The 17,513-nt window shown below is 68.6% G+C and overlaps 1 protein-coding gene across 3 annotated transcripts; it reads left to right on the forward strand.

Annotated features, from left to right (window-relative positions):
• Positions 1–756: 756 nt before the first annotated feature.
• Positions 757–16,183, forward strand: HELZ2 (helicase with zinc finger 2). 3 transcript variants are annotated; one of them, XM_055306094.1, is made up of 20 exons: positions 757–841; positions 2,553–3,651; positions 3,901–4,084; positions 4,163–4,270; positions 4,646–5,163; positions 5,256–5,897; positions 6,696–7,479; positions 7,632–7,707; positions 7,780–11,617; positions 11,747–11,865; positions 11,968–12,099; positions 12,181–12,339; positions 12,417–12,564; positions 12,657–12,773; positions 12,853–13,045; positions 13,177–13,311; positions 13,484–13,702; positions 13,854–14,010; positions 14,105–14,272; positions 14,921–16,183. In XM_055306094.1, the coding sequence occupies exons 2-20, from the start codon at positions 2,606–2,608 to the stop codon at positions 15,100–15,102; spliced, it is 8,925 nt and encodes a 2,974-aa protein (XP_055162069.1). In that variant the 5' UTR covers positions 757–841; positions 2,553–2,605; the 3' UTR covers positions 15,103–16,183. The 3 variants fall into 3 exon arrangements, 2 of the variants coding, with proteins under 2 accessions (XP_055162069.1, XP_055162060.1); XM_055306085.1 differs by having other exon boundaries at positions 11,747–12,099; XR_008661912.1 differs by lacking the exons at positions 14,105–14,272; positions 14,921–16,183 and having other exon boundaries at positions 13,155–13,311; positions 13,854–13,988.
• Positions 16,184–17,513: the final 1,330 nt, after the last annotated feature.

Consider the following 17,513-nt stretch of genomic DNA (forward strand, 5'->3'; position numbering starts at 1 on the left):
TATGAATCTAGGAAGCAGGGACCCTTTGGGGTACATCAAGTCCCAGTGGGGGCACTGGCTGCTCTGCTAGGTAGCTGCCTGCTGAGTCTCAGCCAGTGAGCACAGCGCCTCAGTTTCCTCAAAGGTGACCACGGATGACACCTGTGCAGGAAAGCTGGGAATCAAATACTATTAAGCTGCAGAATGCCCCTGACCCCTCCAGCTGTCCAGAGAGGGGTGTGTGTGGCCCCTCCGGCTCGCCTGTTCAGGGTTCACCGATAGCTTTGGTGTATTTTACGGGGTTGGATGTGGCTGCAGAGCATCCTCAGGTGAGAGCCTCCCCAGGTAAGAGGGCGGGTCCCCTCTGACCTAGACTGGACGGAGCCGGTCGGCACAGCCCCGCCCCCCGCGCTCAGCCTCTCCCCTTCCCGGTCCTCCGGCGGGGTCCCCGGTGCCCCTCCCCGCGCGCCCTCCGCGGCCTGAGCGGCTCCGCAGCATCGGGGCGCCCGCCCAGCACCGGCCCTTTGCTCGGCTCGCGGCTCCCGCGCCCCCGCCCCCGCCCCCGCCCCCCGCGGGCCGGGCCCGTCTGCAAACCGCCGAGGCTCGTCCTCCCGGGGCCGAGCGCGCGGGCACCTGGGGCAGCTCGGGGCGCCTCCGGGCCGGGGCCGGGGTGGGGGTCGGGGCGCGGGGGGGCGGGGCGGGGCGGCGCCGGGCGGGAGGCGGGCCGGGGGCGGGGCGGGGGGCGGTGAGGTAATTTCCCGCGCTCGGGCGTCAGCGCCTTGAGTCACCGGGGGCAGAATCGAAAGTGATCGCAGGCGCGGGGCGGGAGCCGGGGCGCCGGCGGCGGGGGCTCGGGGCGCGGGTAAGCGCGGGCGGGCGGGCGGGCGGGCGGGGGGGGGGGGGTCGCCCCTGGGGGGGAGGGCGCCGGGTGCTCGGAAGCCACCTGCACCCTGGGCCCCAAGCCCCCGGCCTGCCCCCATCCTGCCCTCCCCTGTCCTGCCCCCCTGGTCCTGTCCCCATCCTGTTCCCATCCTGCTCCCCATCCTGCCCTCCCCGTCCTGCCCCCCTGGTCCTGTCCCCATCCTGCCCTCCCCTGTCCTGCCCCCCTGGTCCTGTCCCCATCCTGCTCCCCCGGTCCTGCCCCCCTGGTCCTGTCCCCATCCTGTTCCCATCCTGCCCCCATCCTGCCCTCCCCGTCCTGCCCCCCTGGTCCTGTCCCCGTCCTGTTCCCATCCTGCTCCCCATCCTGCCCTCCCCTGTCCTGCCCCCCTGGTCCTGTCCCCATCCTGCTCCCCCGGTCCTGCCCCCCTGGTCCTGTCCCCATCCTGCCCTCCCCGTCCTGCCCCCTTGGTCCTGTCCCCGTCCTGTTCCCATCCTGCTCCCCATCCTGCCCTCCCCGTCCTGCCCCCGTCCTGCCCCCCATCCTGCCCCCCGTCCTGCCCCCCATCCTGCCCCCATCCTGCTCCCCATCCTGCCCTCCCGGTCCTGTCCCCGTCCTGCCCCCATCCTGTTCCCATCCTGCTCCCCATCCTGTCCCCATCCTGCCCTCCCCGTCCTGCCCCCCGTCCTGCCCTCCCGGTCCTGTCCCTGTCCTGCCCCCCATCCTGCCCCCCCGTCCTGCCCCCATCCTGCTCCCCATCCTGCCCTCCCCGTCCTGCCCCCCGTCCTGCCCCCCATCCTGCCCTCCCCATCCTGTCCCCATCCCACCCCCATCCTGCTGCCATCCTGCCCTCACCCCGGGGGTGGGAGGGGGCCGCGGTCTCCACACCTCAGGTCCAGAACCCTTCGCATTGCCCTGTTTACCAATATCCAGCCGGCTGGAGGTCCCCCCGGCCCCCCTGCAGGTGGACTCATGATTCTCTGTGGAGCGGGGTGGGCTTTCCCACTCGGGGCTGAGGCTGCGGCTGCAGCTGTTTCCTCCAAAACATCTCTCGGTGCCCTCAAAGTTTTCCCCGAGAGTTCCCCTGAGACCCAGGGCATCCCCATTTCCTTCCTTCTGCAGCTCTGAGGCTCACAGTCCTGGCTGCCCCCCCCCCCCACCAACCCTCCAGCTGCCCCGGGGTTCTTAGGAGCCATCACTTTGCAGAGCCAGGGAGGGGGTCAGGGGTGCACTGCAGGGCGCGTGCTGTGTGTTTAGAGGAGTCCGTGCTTGAGGGGCCTTCAGTACAAGGACCCAGGAGGGAGGCTCCCGGGAACCCAGAGAGTCCCTGGGCCCCCAGGGCATCTGCCAGTCTGCAGGCTCCTGTTGCCAGGGCAAACCACTCCCCCTCCACCCCCCCCCCGCCCCCCCCCGCAGGCTCCTCTCCAGCAGGCTCCTCTCCAGCAGGCTCCTCCCCAGCAGGTCCCAGAAACCCTTCAGAAGAGGGAGGGTCTCGGCTGGGTTGGGGTAGGTGGGGCCCAGCTCCTCGGACCTAGCACCTCTCCTCCTGTCTGGCGGACGGAATGCTCCCTGCTTCTGCTTCCACCTCTGCCACCCCCGGCCTGATGGGGACGCCCCGTGTGTCCGAGCCCCCACCCCGGGGTACACGTGGGCCTCTTGGCCTCAGGGTCTGACCTTGCTCCTTCCCTTCCAGACTTCTCACATGGCTGAACGGCCCCAGAGGACCAGCTGAACCGGGAGCCTGGGATGCCGCTCCGCAGAGCCAGGCCAGAGATGGTGTCCCGAGGGTCCAGCTCATCGCCCAGCAGCCCCATGGCCACCAAGGAGCTACCTCTGGCCAGACTGTGTGCCCAGCTGGACCTGCGACTAGGCTGCTCCCGCTGTACTCAGCGCCTCAATGAGAGCACCTACCTACTGCGCCAGGTAGAGCACAGCTGTCCCCAAGCCATCCTGCTGGCCCGCTTCAAAGGAGCCACCAAGAGCAGGGTCTGGCGCAAGGTGGACCGCCGGCCCAGCTTCCCACGGCCTGCCCGCTATGAGGTCTGCTGGTACTACAGCCCGGGGCTCGGCTGCCAGCGCCACCGCAACCAGTGCACCTTTGCCCGAAGCCGGGAGGAGGCCCTGGTCTGGACCTTCGAGCGTGAGCACAACGTCAGGCGCATGTGGCTGAAGTCCGAGCTGCAGGGCGGTGGGGCCCAGGGCGAGCTGCGCGGCCCAGCCGAGGCCATCCGTGCCGAGTACGGCGGCCACTTCCAGCTGCTGTGCTCCCACTGCTTCCGCTGCTGTCCTCCCCGCGTCTGCCCGGTGGACGCCCAGGGCCGCTGCCCCGAGCATGGAGCCTGCCCCTCGCTCCTGACCCACGTGAGCACCGAGGGCCGCCGCAAGCAGCAGGTTGTGGAAGTGCGGCCGCAGCCCCAGTACGGCCAGCCACTGGCCTACTGCATGTTCGTGGGGCGCGGGCGGCCCTGCCGGCACGGGGCATCCCGCTGCCAGTACGCGCACAGCGCGGTGGAGATGGCCGTGTGGGAGGCTGAGCAGCTGGACGGCCTCAAGCGGTGCGACCTGCTCTCGCCCGCTGCCCCCAGCGGGGAGGAGCGCACAGCCCCCCGTGGCCAGGCCCCCAGGGTCAAGCTGTACTGCCGTGCCTGCCTGGTCACCTGCCACTCCCAGGAGGCCTTTGAGAACCACTGCTCGTCCCTGGAGCACGCACAGATGGTGGTCTTGGACCAGGCCGAGTGCTGGGAGCACCGCAGCCCACCCACGGGGCTCTCCACCTTTGAGCTCTGCCCAAAGTAAGGACTGTGGGGTGGGGGAGCGGGGTGGGGGGGTGAGCCAGGGGTTCCCTGTCCCCTCCGTGGTATGGGCGGGCCCCCACGTTGGCCTCTGGGGCTGGTCAAGGGAGGTTCATTGAGGCCATTGTTGCGGGCACCCCCTGCCCCCCCCCCTCCCCCGGGCCTGGAATGTGCCCCGCCTCCCCCACAAGCCAGCTTGGGGCTGAGAGGGCTAAGCCCTGCTCTGCTTGCTCGCCTCCCCTTTCCCAGTCCCAGCCTCTGTGAGTATGGGGACATCTGCACCAAGGCGCATTCAGAGCAGGAGCTGCAAGAGTGGACCCGACGGGTGCAGGCCGTGAAGCTGCGGGAGCGGGCCGCCTGGCAGGAGGGGCTGGCGTCTTACCAGACGCGGCTGCTGGCTGAGTACCAGCGGAGTAGCAGTGAGGTTCTGGTGGTAAGCGGGGACCAAGTGAGTGGGAGGGCATCGCTGGGGCCAGAGCCACCCCGCTGACCGCCAGGCTTCCCTGCGCAGCTGGCTGAGACCGTCGAAGGCGTGTCCATCACATGCAAGCAGCCCCTGGTGCATGAGGCCCATGAGAAGAAGACTCAGCACAGCTGGATATTTGACGTCAACTCGAAGGTGAGGAGCCAGCAGGCCCCGGGTTGGCTGGGGTTTGGGGTCTGCAGCCGCTGCCTTGTGCCTCCCCTTGGCCATGCCCGTGTGACCCGGAGCACGTCAAACGCTGTGGGGTTATTCCGTGCAGTGTCTGACAGAGGGTGGGGACCGGGCTAGTGACCGCGTGTGCCCGGAGCTTCCCTACACCGTGGCCTCACTCAGCATCCACAGGGGCTGCCTCAGCCAGCCTGTGGCCCCCTTTGCAGAGGGGACCCCAAGGTTCAGACTGGCCGAGCGCCCTTCGGGGGTGACAGCAGGGTGGGGAGGGCCGGGTGTGTCGCCTGGACTCTGACGGGCGGGCCGGGGCTGGGCGCCCTGACTGTGTAGTCTCTCTCCCAGGAGCCCCTGCTCCACGTGGCCCTGCTGAAGCAGGAGCTGGGCGCAGACTTCTGGCTGGCGGCCCCTGGCCTCCCGTCGGGCCAGCTCTATGCGAAGGGCGAGCGCTTCCAGGCGCGGGCCTCGCCAGCCACGTTCCAGGTGGAGGTGCGCGTGCGGACTGCCTCCTTCGGCTGCTTCGAGCAATGGCTGGTCTTGGACTTCGGCCGCAGGCCAGTGCTGCTGCGGAAGCTGAGGCTGCAGGCGGGCCAGGTGCCCTGCCCGGGGCTGCGGGGGATGCCGGGGGACAGCTGCCCCAAGGAGCTGGAGCGCTGGCACACCGGCAACCGCCACGTGGTGCCTGGTGTGGTGCGGACGGCCGAGCAGGAGGCCCTGGTGGCGATGTACAAGGTGCCCGCCCTGGCCCTGGACTTCAGTCCCGGCGGCCTGGCCTCCGGCCCCATCTCCTGCACCAACTACCGGCAGAGGATGCATCAGTTTCTCTACGAGGAGGAAGCCGTGCAGCAGCAGCTGGTGGCCAAGTGAGTGAGGGCGGGTGGGCAGGGGACGGCCGCTGCTGGGGTGTCGACGGCCGAGCGCCGGCCCCGTCCGCTGACCCTCGTCCTCCCCGCAGGCTGAATTTCCGGGGCGCCGTGGCCCTGAGAACGTCACTGCAGACGCCGGCCCTGGGCATGCTCTTCCCGCCGTCAGGAGCCCTGTACGCCGAGGTCCCCAGTCCCTCGTCTCTCTTGCCAGACACGGACCAGGGCTTCCTGCTGGGCCGGGCGGTCAGCACAGCGCTGGTGGCCCCCGTCCCTGCGCCTGACCACACCGTGTACGAGGTGCGGCTGGAGACCCGGGCCAGCTCCGAGCAGGCACTGTGGCTGCTGCTGCCCAACCACTGCTGCTCGGCCCTGGGGCTGCAGCCCGAAACCAGCCCCACCTTGGAGGTGCAGTTCCAGGTCGACCCGCTGACCTTCCGCTTCTGGCACCAGGCGGTGGACGCGCTGCCTGAGGAGCGCCTGGTGGTGCCTGACCTGCCGACTTGCGACCTGCCCCGCCCTCTGCCCATCCCGCCCGCAATGCACGGCAACCGCAAGCAGAAGCTGGCAGTGGCCTTCATTGCGGGCAGCAGCCCCGGGGGCGGGCGGCCCATTGCCCCGCTGCTCATCTATGGCCCTTTTGGCACAGGCAAGACCTACACGCTGGCTATGGCCTCCCTGGAGGTCATCCGGCAGCCGTACACCAAGGTGCTCATCTGCACACACACCAACAGGTGAGCAGAGCCACCACCCGACCTGCCCGGAGCCTGCTTCCCTAGGATCTAGGGCTGGGAGCGTGTGCCCCTGGCTTGGGGGGTCACCACCAGAGAGGAAGGGGAGGCCGCTGGAGGCCCGGGCATGACCGCCTGTGTTGCCTGGCCATCGGCCCAGTGGGGCTGGGCTCGGCTCGCATCCTCTGGCCGCCCTGTGGACGCTGGGGGGCGGGGAGCAGCGCGGCCCCTGGGGTGAGTCTGGTCACTCTGATCCTAGGGACCCTCTGTCCTAGCTGACTGGTCCTGGGCTAAGAGACACAGGGGTCACCTGTGCTTCAGGCCCAGTGCAGGGCGCCCCGGGGTCAGGGTGTGCTGCTTGGGGAGGGGCCCGGGGCGAGGTCCTGGCGTTGTCTCTGAGACGAACACAGACTCTTCCCTCAACCTGTCAACCGATCCCGTCGGTCAGTGTGGTTTTCTTAGCGCCCAGCACTTGCTGCTCAGGAGGGGTCTCTCCCGCGGGGGGCCCGGCTTGTGCCCCAGAATGCGCTGGCCCTGGGTGTGTGAGGGGCTGGCCTCAGTGCTCCTGAGAGCCGGCGCCAGGTCTCCCGGCCCCTGGCCCCCCTGTGGCTTCCCCGACCTGCGCTGTTGCCAGTTCTCATCTGGCTCTGACCTCCCGTGTTTCTCTGTCTGTGTGTCCGTCCTCTGTGCTGGTGTTTAAGCTCTGTGGGGGCAGGACAGGCCTCGCTGCAGGCCAGGCCGGGCTCACAGTCGGGTCTGAATGGACAGCCGCTGAGGCCCCGTGTGCCCTTCTGCCCTCAGTGCGGCCGACATCTACATCGAGGAGCACTTCCATGGCTACGTCAGCAGCGGCCACCCCGAGGCCGCCCCGCTCCGGGTGATGTACACGGACCGCCCGCCCAGCCAGACGGACGCCACGGTGCTGCAGTACTGCTGCCTGACGCAGGACCGCCGGGCCTTCCGCGCGCCGACGCGGGCCGAGCTGGAGCAGCACCGCATCGTGGTCACCACCACGTCGCAGGCCCGCGAGCTCAGGGTGCCCGCCGGCTTCTTCTCACACGTCCTCATCGACGAGGCCGCGCAGATGCTGGAGTGCGAGGCGCTCACCCCGCTGCGCTACGCCGCGCCCGGCACCCGCGTGGTGCTGGCGGGGGACCACATGCAGGTCACGCCCCGGCTCTTCAGCGTGCCCAGGGCCCAGGCGGCGGGGCACACGCTGCTGTACCGCCTGTTCCAGCACTACCAGCGGGAGGCGCACGAGGTGGCCCAGCGGAGCCGCCTCATCTTCCACCAGAACTACCGCTCCACGGAGGCCATCCTCAGCTTCGTCTCGCGCCACTTCTACGTGGCCAAGGGCAGCCCCATCCACGCCAGCGGCCGCGTGCCCCCGCACCCCAGGCTGCACCCGCTCATGTTCTGTCACGTGGCGGGCAACCCCGAGCGCGACCTGTCCAGCACGTCCTGGCTGAACGCGGCGGAGGTGGCCCAGGTCGTGGAGCAGGTGCGGGACCTCCACGACGGCTGGCCCTCCTGCTGGGGCGCCCAGGAGCAGAGGCACATCTGTGTCGTGTCGCACGGCGCCCAGGTAAGCGCACCCACCTGCGCTTGAGCCCCGTGACTGCAGCCGGGGCGGGGGCTCCGGGGCACTGGGCGGGGGGCCAGGGTCCCACCCTTGGGGGGCCCACACCGCACGCCCAGCGCTCACCCAGGCCCGCTGCGCCGGCCGCGTGTCTCCAGGTGACTGCACTGAGGCAGGAGCTGAGGAGGAGGAACCTGGGACAGGTGTCCGTGGGCAGCTTTGAGATCTTGCCAGGTGGGCGCCGGGGGCGGGGGCGGGGGGGCCTCCCCTCCTGGCCTGGCCTGGCCTGACGGTGCCCCCTTGCAGGCCGGGAGTTCCGGGTGGTGGTGCTGAGCACCGTGCACAACCACCACAGCCTGCTGAGCTCAGGGACAGCCTCCCTCGGGTTCTTCACGGACGCCCGCGTGCTCAACACCATCATGACCCGCGCCCAGTCCCAGGTGGTGGTCGTGGGGAACGCTCTGGCCCTCTGCTCCTCCGGGGCCTGCAGCAAGCTCTGGAAGAGCTTCATCCGCGAGTGTGTGAAGCATCACAGCGTCTGCCCCGAGAGCCTGTCCCTGGAGCACATCGAGCAGGGCGTGCTTCAGCAGCAGCGCTGGGCCCTCCAGGCGGGGAGGTCTGCGGCAGCGGCGGCCCTGGACGCTGTCCCAGAGGAAGGGGCAGCAGGGGAGCCGGCCCCGGAGCGTGTGGCCATGGGGGCCACGGCTCGGGGGAGGACCTTCCCGTCTAAGACCTCAGCAGCAGGAGACAAGGCCACGCCGCGGGCAGAGGCAGGGGACGCGGCCTCAAGGTCCGTGGCCAGGGGCTGCTCCGTGGCGGGGGGCCCTGCCACGGTGCCCACGGAGGTGGAAGGCGCAACATCGGCACCATCGGGGACCTCGTCGCTGGGGGACGGGACCTCCAGGAATGCGGTGGCAGGGCTGACGGCCACGGAGAACAGGGACCCCGAGGACCCTGAGGACACTGAGTCCGACTTCTGGCCTTCTGACACGGAGCTCAACGCAGACGACTCCATCCTGCAGGAGCTTCTGGATGAAGGCCGGAACGTGACGGTCACCGTCCGGGAAGATGGGCTCCTGGACACCATTGCCAGGCCCGAGTCCCCGCACCAGGCCCGGCAGTACACACACCTGCCACGGGCCACCCTGCAGAAACTACTCTGCTCGGAGCCCGAGCTGTACCGCCACTGTGCCTTCGTGCAGGAGACCTTCGAGCAGGCGACAGCCCTCCCGCTGGATGACGTGGCTTCCAGCCCCATCCAGATCAGGGGCCGCCTGCACTGTGGGATGGCTTTCAGCGGGGACGAGGTGCTCGTGAAGGTCCTGGGCCAGGACACGGGCTGCCCCGGGAGGCGGCAGGGCTGCGTGGTGGGCGTGCTCAAGAGGAAGCGCCGGGAGCTGGTGTTCGTGTGCCGCATGGATGAGTGGGACTCTCGCATCATGACCCCCGTCGATGGCTCTGTGACAAAGATCTTCGTGGCCGAGCTGAAGGACCCGCTGCAGGTGCCCATCCACCGCGTCCAGCAGGGCCGCGTGCAGCGGGTGGGGTATGAGCAGCTCACGGCCGAGGCCCGGGGCAGCCGGCTCTTCTGGGTGCGCATCGTCCTGTGGCGGCAGCGCTTCTACTACCCGCTGGGCATCGTCCTGGAGGTGCTGCCCGAGGCCACCACGTGGGAGCAGGGCCTCCGCATCCTGGACCTGGAGCACGGCTTGAGGAAGCCCTCACCAGAGCCCGCAGCCCTCTGCAAGGTGCTGCAGAAGTACCGGGCGGAGCTTGGCCGGGCCCCCGACCACCGGGAGGACTGTCGCGGCTTCCCAACCTTCACCGTGGACCCCCAGGGCGCCCAGTACCTGGATGATGCCCTCAGCGTCCGCGATCTGGGCCCCAGGTACCAAGTGGCTGTGCACATTGCTGACGTGGCCAGCTCCCTCCCCAGGGACGGGGCCGTGGACCTGGAGGCGCGCAGGCAGGGCATCACGTTCTATGCCCCTGACCGGGAGCCGGTGCCCATGCTGCCAGCCGGCCTCTGCCGTGACGCGCTCAGCCTCCTGCCCGGCCAGGACCGCTTGGCCATCTCCCTCTTCCTCACCGTGGAGAAGGGCAGCAACCAGCTCAAAGGCCTGCACTTCGCGCCCTCTGTGATCTGCTCCGACCGCCAGCTGTCCTACGAGGAAGCTGAGGCCATGATCCGGAGGCACCCGGGTGCTGGCCGCGAGCTGCCCGCCCAGCTGGACTCTGTGGACGCCTGTGTCGTGGCCGCGTGCCACTTCTCCCGGGTGCTGCGCCGGCTCCGCCTGCAGACCGACTCCCACTACGAGCAGCCCAGCGAGGACTGTGTGCTGGGCTTCCGTGCGGCCCACGTCATGATCAAGGAGTACATGATCCAGTTCAACAGCCTGGTGGCCGAGCTCCTGGTGAGCAGCGAGCCCACGCGGACCGTCACGCCGCTGCGGTGGCAGCCCACACCCAGTGAACGGCAGCTGGGGGCCCTGTGTGACAAGCACCGAGAGCTGGTGGCCCTGTCGCTGCACCTCCGCCACCACCTGCCCAGCCGCGGGTCTCCCGGCAGCCACATCTACCTCCTGGCCTCCCTGTGGGAGCACGTCCAGCTCGCAGCACGCGCCGGGGACTGGAACCGCGTGGAGGACCTCATCACCACGGACGACTTGCACCCTTCTCTGGCTCCCGTGGGCCTGGACCTCCGCAAGGCTCTGGGCCGCTCTGCGTTTGGCCGCTCCTGCCAAGGTGAGCGGCAGGCGGCTGGCCACTACTCGCTGCAGGTGGACTGGTACACGTGGGCGACCTCCCCCATCCGCAGGTACCTGGACGTGGTGCTGCAGCGGCAGATCCTGCAGGCGCTGGGCCGCGGCGGCCCCGCCTACTCCGCCCGCGACATCGACGGGCTGTGCCAGGAATTCAGCTACCAGCACGGGCGCGCCCAGAGCTACCAGCGCCAGGCCCGAAGCCTGCATCTAGCGGCGCAGCTCAAGGTCCAGCCGCGGAGCAAGCTGGGCTTCGTGGTGGGCGTGGAGACCGGCTCCCGCTGCTTCAGGCTGCTCTTCCCCGCCGACCCCGAGGCCCTGCCGGACCTCTGCCCCGTGCACTACCGCTCCTTGCAACTGGCCGAGCACCCCGGCAACCTGGAGGGGCGGCCGGGCCTGCGGCTTGTGTGGCGGCGCCGCATCTACTCCGTGTGGGCAGACGGGCCGCGCTCCCCGCTGCCGGGCGCCCTGCTCGACCCACACACTAGGCCCGTGGACGCCAGCCTATGGCAGCAGCTGCTGGAGCTGGTGCAGGAGCAGCGGTGGCCGGAGCTGGCTGCCCTCGTGCGGGAGCAGGGCGCGGCGAAGCCCCAGCAGCGCAAGCTGGGCCGGGTGTGGCAGAGCCCCTGCGGCCACTTTGTGGAGGTGGCCCGGGAGCTGGGCGGGGGGGACACGCTGCAGGTGCAGCTCAGTGCCACCCTGCAGCGTGGCTTCCTGGCACCGAGTCTGCAGCTGTGCACGGTGGCACCCGGCTTCACCCTCTGCCTGGAGCACGTGGAGCGGCTGAGCAGCTGCTTCCTGGACCAGATGCCCCAGGCCGTGCGAGACCGCTGTCCCGACGTGGCGGAGTACTCCCGCGTGTGGGGGCCGTTCTGCTCCTTGGAGTCGGCCACCAGCGCCGTCTTGGAGAGTGACTCCATCACGCTGCAGCACGTGAGCATATCCTGGGATGCGAAGCAGATGCCGCAGCGGCGGCTCCGGGGCTCCTTCTGCCTGGAATCCTCCTTCCTCAGCGAGCACTGCATCGACCTCAGCTTTGGCCACTGCTACCTCTGCCTCCGGCTCGAGGGGCTGCTGGCCGTGCCCGCCGCAGAGAAGCTGCTCCCCCCTGCTGGCCCCGGCCAGCCTCCCCCGGCCACCCCGGCCTGCGGCCCCAGCGGCCCCGGCCCCTTCCTGAGCATCGACCCCGACACGTACACATGGGTGGCCCACGGGCTGACAGAAGAGTGGGACCCGAAGGAGGGCCGGGTCGACCGGCAGGAGACCCCCAAGCAGGTGCACTTCTTCATCCAGCACATGGCCATGGAGAAGGTTCCAGAAGAGGTGCTGAGGCCCGGCGCCCGATTCACCATTGAGGTGCTGCCCAAGCAGCTTCCGGACATGTGAGTGGCCTCCACGGGGGGACGCCAGGGAGAGGCTGGCGGGCGGGGTGGGGTGACAGCTCCCTGGGTTCCCTCCCCGGGCCAGTCCTGCGGGTGCCCAGTGTCCCCCTCACCACCACCTGCCCCCAGTCGCAAGGAAGAAGCCGTGCGCGGGCTGAAGTGCGCATCCCCGCTGGTCATCAACATTGCCCTGGGCCGGCCCATCCCGCTGCCCCGCCAGCTTCTTTCCCAGCAGACCCGCGGCCGAGGTAGGTGGAGGTCCGGCCAGCCCCCGCCCCGCCGCCGAGTCCCTTCATCTGGCCTGGGCCCTGCCCTGCACCCCTGCTCAGCCAGGCCTCACCCTCCCTTAGGGACATACAGCAGGTTCCTGGAGAAGCAGGCGTTCGACCTCCCTGGCGGCCCCCACACGCTGAACCGCAGCCAGAACAGGGCTGTCAGGGCGGCTCTCAAGAAGCAGTTCACCGTGATCCAGGGCCCTCCAGGTGGGGCCCCTGCCGGGGCTGTGGGTGCTTGGGGCCGCCCGTGGGGGGGGCGGCTCTGCTCATCGCGTTCTCTGCCCACAGGGACCGGGAAGACGGTGGTGGCCTTCCACATCGTGTTCTGGTTTCACAAGTCAAATGAGGAGCAGACGGGGGCCTGTGACGCCCCCAGGGAGAAGCAGCTGGGGGGTCCCTGCATCCTGTACTGTGGCCCCTCTAACAAGTCGGTGGACGTCCTGGCAGGTGCGCGGGGTTGGCTGTGGGGGCTTCGCCCAGGGGTGCTGGCCCAGGGACCGTCCCTGACGCCCCGTGGCCACCAGGGCTGCTCCTGAGCAGGAGAACGGAGCTGAAGCCGCTGCGAGTGTACAGTGAGCAGGCCGAGGCCACAGAATTTCCGATGCCGGGTGTGGGCAGCCGGGGCCTGCCCAAGAAGAGCCCCCGGGAGGGGAGGCCCAACCAGACCCTCAGGTGCGGTCACTCAGCTGTGTGTGTGTGAGTGGAGGCCCCAATCCCATCTTGGGCGAGAACTAACGCAGCTTCACGGATGTCCCCCACCCCAGGAGCATCACCCTGCACCACAGGGTCCGGCAGTCCTCCAACCCCTACGCACCGGACATCAGGGACTTTGATGCCCGGCTGCAGAAAGGGGAGATCCTTTCCAAGGAGGACCTCAGGTGGTAAGCAGCCGGGGCCATGGGGTTGTCTCCGGCCTCGGGCCGTGGGCTCGCTGTAGGACCAGATGGCATCCCGGTGCAGGTACAAGACCGTCCTGGGGAAAGCACGGAAGTTCGAGCTGGACCAGCACAGGGTCATCCTGTGCACGTGCTCCTGTGCGGCCTCAGCCAGCCTCAGGAAGCTGGACGTCCGGCAGATCCTCATCGATGAAGCTGGCATGGCCACGGAGCCGGAGACCCTCATCCCTCTGGTGGCCTTCTCCAAGGCCGAGAAGGTGAGTGCCGGGAGCCCCATGCGGGGGTCACGGGCTGTGGGCTTCAACCCGGAGGGTGGCATCGCGGTCATGGTGCGGTGGCAATGGCCACGGAGCTGCGTCCCTCTAGGCCTGTGCCCGCCTGCCCCCAGGTGGTTCTTCTCGGGGACCACAAGCAGCTGCGGCCAGTGGTCAAGAACGAACAGCTGCAAAATCTGGGGCTGGATCGGTCTCTGTTCGAGAGGTACCACATGGACGCGCACATGCTGGACACGCAGTACCGCATGGTAAGCCGGTCCCAGCGTCTAGGCCTCCGGCCCGAGGTGTCACCGCCCGGGTCCTGACCTCCGGTGTCCACCTGGCCTTTTCTGGGGCCACAGGAGGCCCGCAGGCCCCCCAGCTCTGGACCCTAAGACAGGTAGACAATGACGTGCCCCTGGCGCATGCCCTGCCTTGCAGCACGAGGGCATCTGTGCCTTCCCCTCCATGGAGTTCTACGAGAAGAAGCTGAAGACCTGGCAGGGCCTGAGGCGGCCGCCCAGCATCCTCGGCCACGTTGGCAAGGAGAGCTGCTCTGTCATCTTCGGCCATGTGCAGGGCCATGAGCAGAGCCTACTGGTGTCCACAGATGAAGGGAATGAAAACTCCAAGGCCAACCCGGAGGAGGTGGCCGCGGTGGTGAGTGCCAGTGAGACCTTCCTAGTGCCCCAGGGTCAGGGAGGGCTTCCTGGGGGAGGAGGCAGAGGAACTGAGGGAACGGCGAGGCCCTGGTGTCCAGGGCAGGAGAGGCGCCTGGGCCAGCTTCAACAGCACCCCCTTGGCCCCTCAGGTCCGCATTGCCAAGCAGCTGACTCTGGGCAGGACGGTGGAGCCCAAGGACGTTGCCATCCTCACTCCCTACAATGCTCAGGCTGCGGAGATCAGCAAGAGGCTGGTGCGAGAGGGCGTCTCCGGAGTGACCGTGTGCTCCATCACCAAGAGCCAGGGTGAGGGTGGCCCTGGGGCAGGGAGCGCGTGCCACGCGGGTCCCAGGGTGGGCGAAGCGCCGGGCGGGGCCTCATGGTGCCGGCCCAACTGCAGGAAGCGAGTGGCGCTATGTGCTGGTGAGCACGGTCCGCACGTGCCAGGAGAGTGACCTGGACCAGCGGCCAACGAAGAGCTGGCTCAAGAGGTTCCTGGGCTTCGTCGTGGACCCCAACCAAGTGAACGTGGCCATCACCCGGGCCAGAGAGGGGCTCTGCGTGGTCGGTAAGGTTGCCTGCCCGGGGTGGGGCGGGGCGGGGCTCCCTGGGGTGGGCGGGGCTTCTCCTGGGGGCGGGGCTCCACGGGTGGGCGGGGCTTCTCCCCGGGTGGGCGGGTGGTGGGGCTTCCCCGGGGGGTTGGTTCCCTGGCAGGGGGGTACTGGGTGTGGCTCCTCCTGGGGGTGTGGCTCCCTGGCTGGGCGGGGCTCCTCGGGTGGGTGGGGCGGGGCGGGGCTCCCCTGGGGGTGTGGCTCCCTGGCTGGGCGGGGCTCCTCCCCAGGTGGGTGGGACGGGGCTCCCCTGGGGGGGTTGGTTCCCTGGCTGAGGGGTACTGGGCGGGGCTCCTCCCTGGGGGCGGGGCTCCTCCCGGGGGGGGGGGGGGCACCCTGATTGGGCAGGACTCCCTGGGGGTGTGGCTTCCGGTGGGCGGGGCTCCTCCTGGGGGCGGGGCTCCCCGGGGTGCGGCTCCCTGGTTGGACAGGACCTCCTGGGGCGGGGCTCCTCTGGGGGCGGGGCTCCCGGGGTGTGGCTCCCGGTGGGCGGGGCTCCCGGGGTGCGGCTCCGGTGGGCGGGGCTCCTCCTGGGGTGCTCCCTGGGGGGGCACTGGGCGGGGCTGGGCCCCCCACGGAGCCCTCCGCCTTCCCTCGCCCCGCAGGAGACCACCGCCTCCTGAGCTGCTGCCCCCTGTGGCGGCGGTTCGTGGACTTCTGTGAGGCGCAGCGCAGCCTGGTGCCCGCCGGCCAGGTGCGGGTTCGCAGGAGGCCCGCCGTGGCTCCCGGGAGCGGCCGCTCCACCTGCCCGGGCCTGGGGCTGCCCGGCGGCGAGGCCAAGCCCTGAGCCCTGCCCCGGCCTGGCTGGCCACCCACTGCGCAGAAGCCCGGGCCCTCCGCGGGCCCTCTGGCCGCCTACCTGGCGGCTTGTGAGCAATAGCAACCCCCTTCTGGAGTCTTGGCCTCCCCCGGGCAGGGAGCCCGCCAGGCCGCGCAGCCGGCAGGTGCGGACAAGGGGGAAGAACGCGGCCTCCTGGGGAGCTGCTTCCCTTGGGACATTTGGAGACAGGGAACGTCTCGGGGGCCAGGGAGGGGGCCTCTGGGCCTTCTGGTGTTGCCCGGAAGGAGGTCCCAGCCGGGCTGCTCTTCGGTCCTTGGATGCCATCCCTGACCCCACTGGGTGCTGCTGGCTGGGGAGCTCAGTCTACTTTCTTCTTTCTTTTACTTTTTTTTTTTTTTCAAGTAGGCTCCATGCCCAACGTGGGGCTTGAACTCCTGGCCCTAAGATTAGGAGTTGCATGTTGTACCGACGGAGCCAGCCAGGCCCCCCTGTTTTTAATTTTTAAATAAGCCAAAAGCCAGTGGCTTTTTTTTACTGGAGCAAGTTCCTTCGCCCAAACAGGCAGAGAGGCCCCCCCGGAAGAGAGGGCCTGTTCTGTGTCTGCACCACCCTAAGTGGGACCCCAGCCCTGTGTCCTTCGGGAGCCACCTGCCCTTGCAGGAGGAAGGGGGGACCAGAACCAGGTGCCCACACCTGGACCGTGGGTGTGCGGGGTGGCCTGGGATTGGGGTGCCCCTGGATGGGCAGCCTTCTTGTGCCTTCAGCCTGACCTCTGCCTCCCCTTTGCAACCTCAAGCCTGCTGCCAGGTCAGGACTTTTGGGACAACCTGTCCTGTGTTTGCAAGGTTGAGGACCTTCAGTGTCACTCAGGGTGCATTCATGTCCTTCCTGCTCTGGAAACTTCTGCCTTGATATCCGCCCTCACCTCAGGCCACCCCAGCCCACCCCCAGGCAGCTCGGGCCCAGAGTCTCTGCACTTCCACCGTCCCCACGGCCTGAGGGATGCTGCCAACAAGCTGCTTATACTAGGAGGGGCCTGCCCTCCCCGTGGCCTTGCTGCAGAGCCCTCTGCCAGCGGTGGGGCAGGGGGCCGGGGGGGGGGCGGGGACAATAATGATGATGTTCTGATATTTGCTACAAATCAAATGTCTACATTCCAATTTTTATATATTTTCTTGTTTCTGTGTTATACGATTCAATAATAATTTTATCATAAAGAACACTCTGAATGTTTTTCTCACTTCTGGGTGTTTGGGGTTTACTGGGTCAAGAAAGGGTGGCCTGTCCTCTTGTTTTGGGTTGCAGGGTGGCTATGGCATCTGTCAAGAACCAAGACCCATTATAGCCAGATACTGGACAAGCAAGGGCTCAGGGGCTGGTGTCCCCACGTCACAGCTGACAGCAGCCGGCAGGCTGAGGAGTGTCTGCCCCACAACACGGGAAGCTGGGTGGTGGTGACCAAGGGCCACGGGGGTGAGCTGCGTCCAGGACCGCGTGCCCAGCCTACTGAACTCTGACCCCAGGCAGGGCTGGTTGCAGAGTCCAAGTCCAGAGTCCCCAAGGCCGCCAGCCCTGACAGCGTCCTGCGAGGTCCAGGGTCTGAATACTCCCCAAGGACGCCTGAACACTGCGTACCTCCTCCAGGCCAGCTCGGGCCACTCAGGGTTTGGCTCGTTTGCGCTGAGTGCCCGGGGCCTCCAGCAGCACCAGCTGTGCCGAGGCCAGCGCCGCAGGCCCTGGCCTCCCTGATTGCCAGTGTGGGTATCAGACGGGTGTGGAGGGTCAAGGAGCCTCCAAGGCCTGTGAGCCCCCTGTGAGGCTGCAGAGGGGGCCAGACCAGCCCGACCCGGAGGGGGTTTCGGACAGCCCTACAGGCACGGAGAAGTCCTGCTACCTGGGGAGTACTGAAGGGAGGACCACCAGGTGCCCTGCGGCAGGAAGTCGTGCCCTCATCAGCCCGGAGTCCGGCGAGGCTCGAAGAGGCGGGTGTGCCAGGCTTGGTGGCGAGGGGCTCTCACCGCAGGGACCCTCCCCCTTCTTGGTGCGATCTGTGACCTGTGACCTGGCACAAACCGGGATCCCTGGGCTGTGGCTCTGCTCTCTCCCCCCCGCCCCCCCACCTCCCCTCCCCAGGGTGCCTTGGGGTGACTGGGCCTTGAGGAACATCCAGGAGTGTCCACCCCACAGCCACTTAATGCCACAGTGAGGCCTGGCCTCCTGAATGGCATGCAGCAGCGCCCGGTGGGTCAGCCCTTGGCGAGGCCTAGGGGGAGCCTACCCCACGTCGAGAGCTGGGGGGCAGGTCCCGGGGCATTTCTGACAGTTGGGGACCTGCGCGCTCTCCAAACCACTCCTTTGCCAGTGGGGGAGACTGTCCCTGTTCCTGGTCATCTCTTTTCCTGCCACACCTGCTCTCA

This window comes from Nyctereutes procyonoides, unplaced genomic scaffold (genome assembly GCF_905146905.1).
Source record: "Nyctereutes procyonoides isolate TBG_1078 unplaced genomic scaffold, NYPRO_anot_genome, whole genome shotgun sequence".
NCBI lineage: Eukaryota > Metazoa > Chordata > Mammalia > Carnivora > Canidae > Nyctereutes > Nyctereutes procyonoides.

What these genes read in the sequence shown, in the direction of transcription:
- HELZ2 (XM_055306085.1), top strand. Translation starts at nt 2,606, where the DNA reads ATGCCGCTCCGCAGAGCCAGGCCAGAGATGGTGTCCCGAGGGTCCAGC. An exon ending in ATCTGCACACACACCAACAG is followed by an intron (nt 5,898 to 6,695) that starts GTGAGCAGAGCC and finishes TTCTGCCCTCAG; the next exon opens with TGCGGCCGACATCTACATCG. An exon ending in CCTTCTCCAAGGCCGAGAAG is followed by an intron (nt 13,046 to 13,176) that starts GTGAGTGCCGGG and finishes GCCTGCCCCCAG; the next exon opens with GTGGTTCTTCTCGGGGACCA.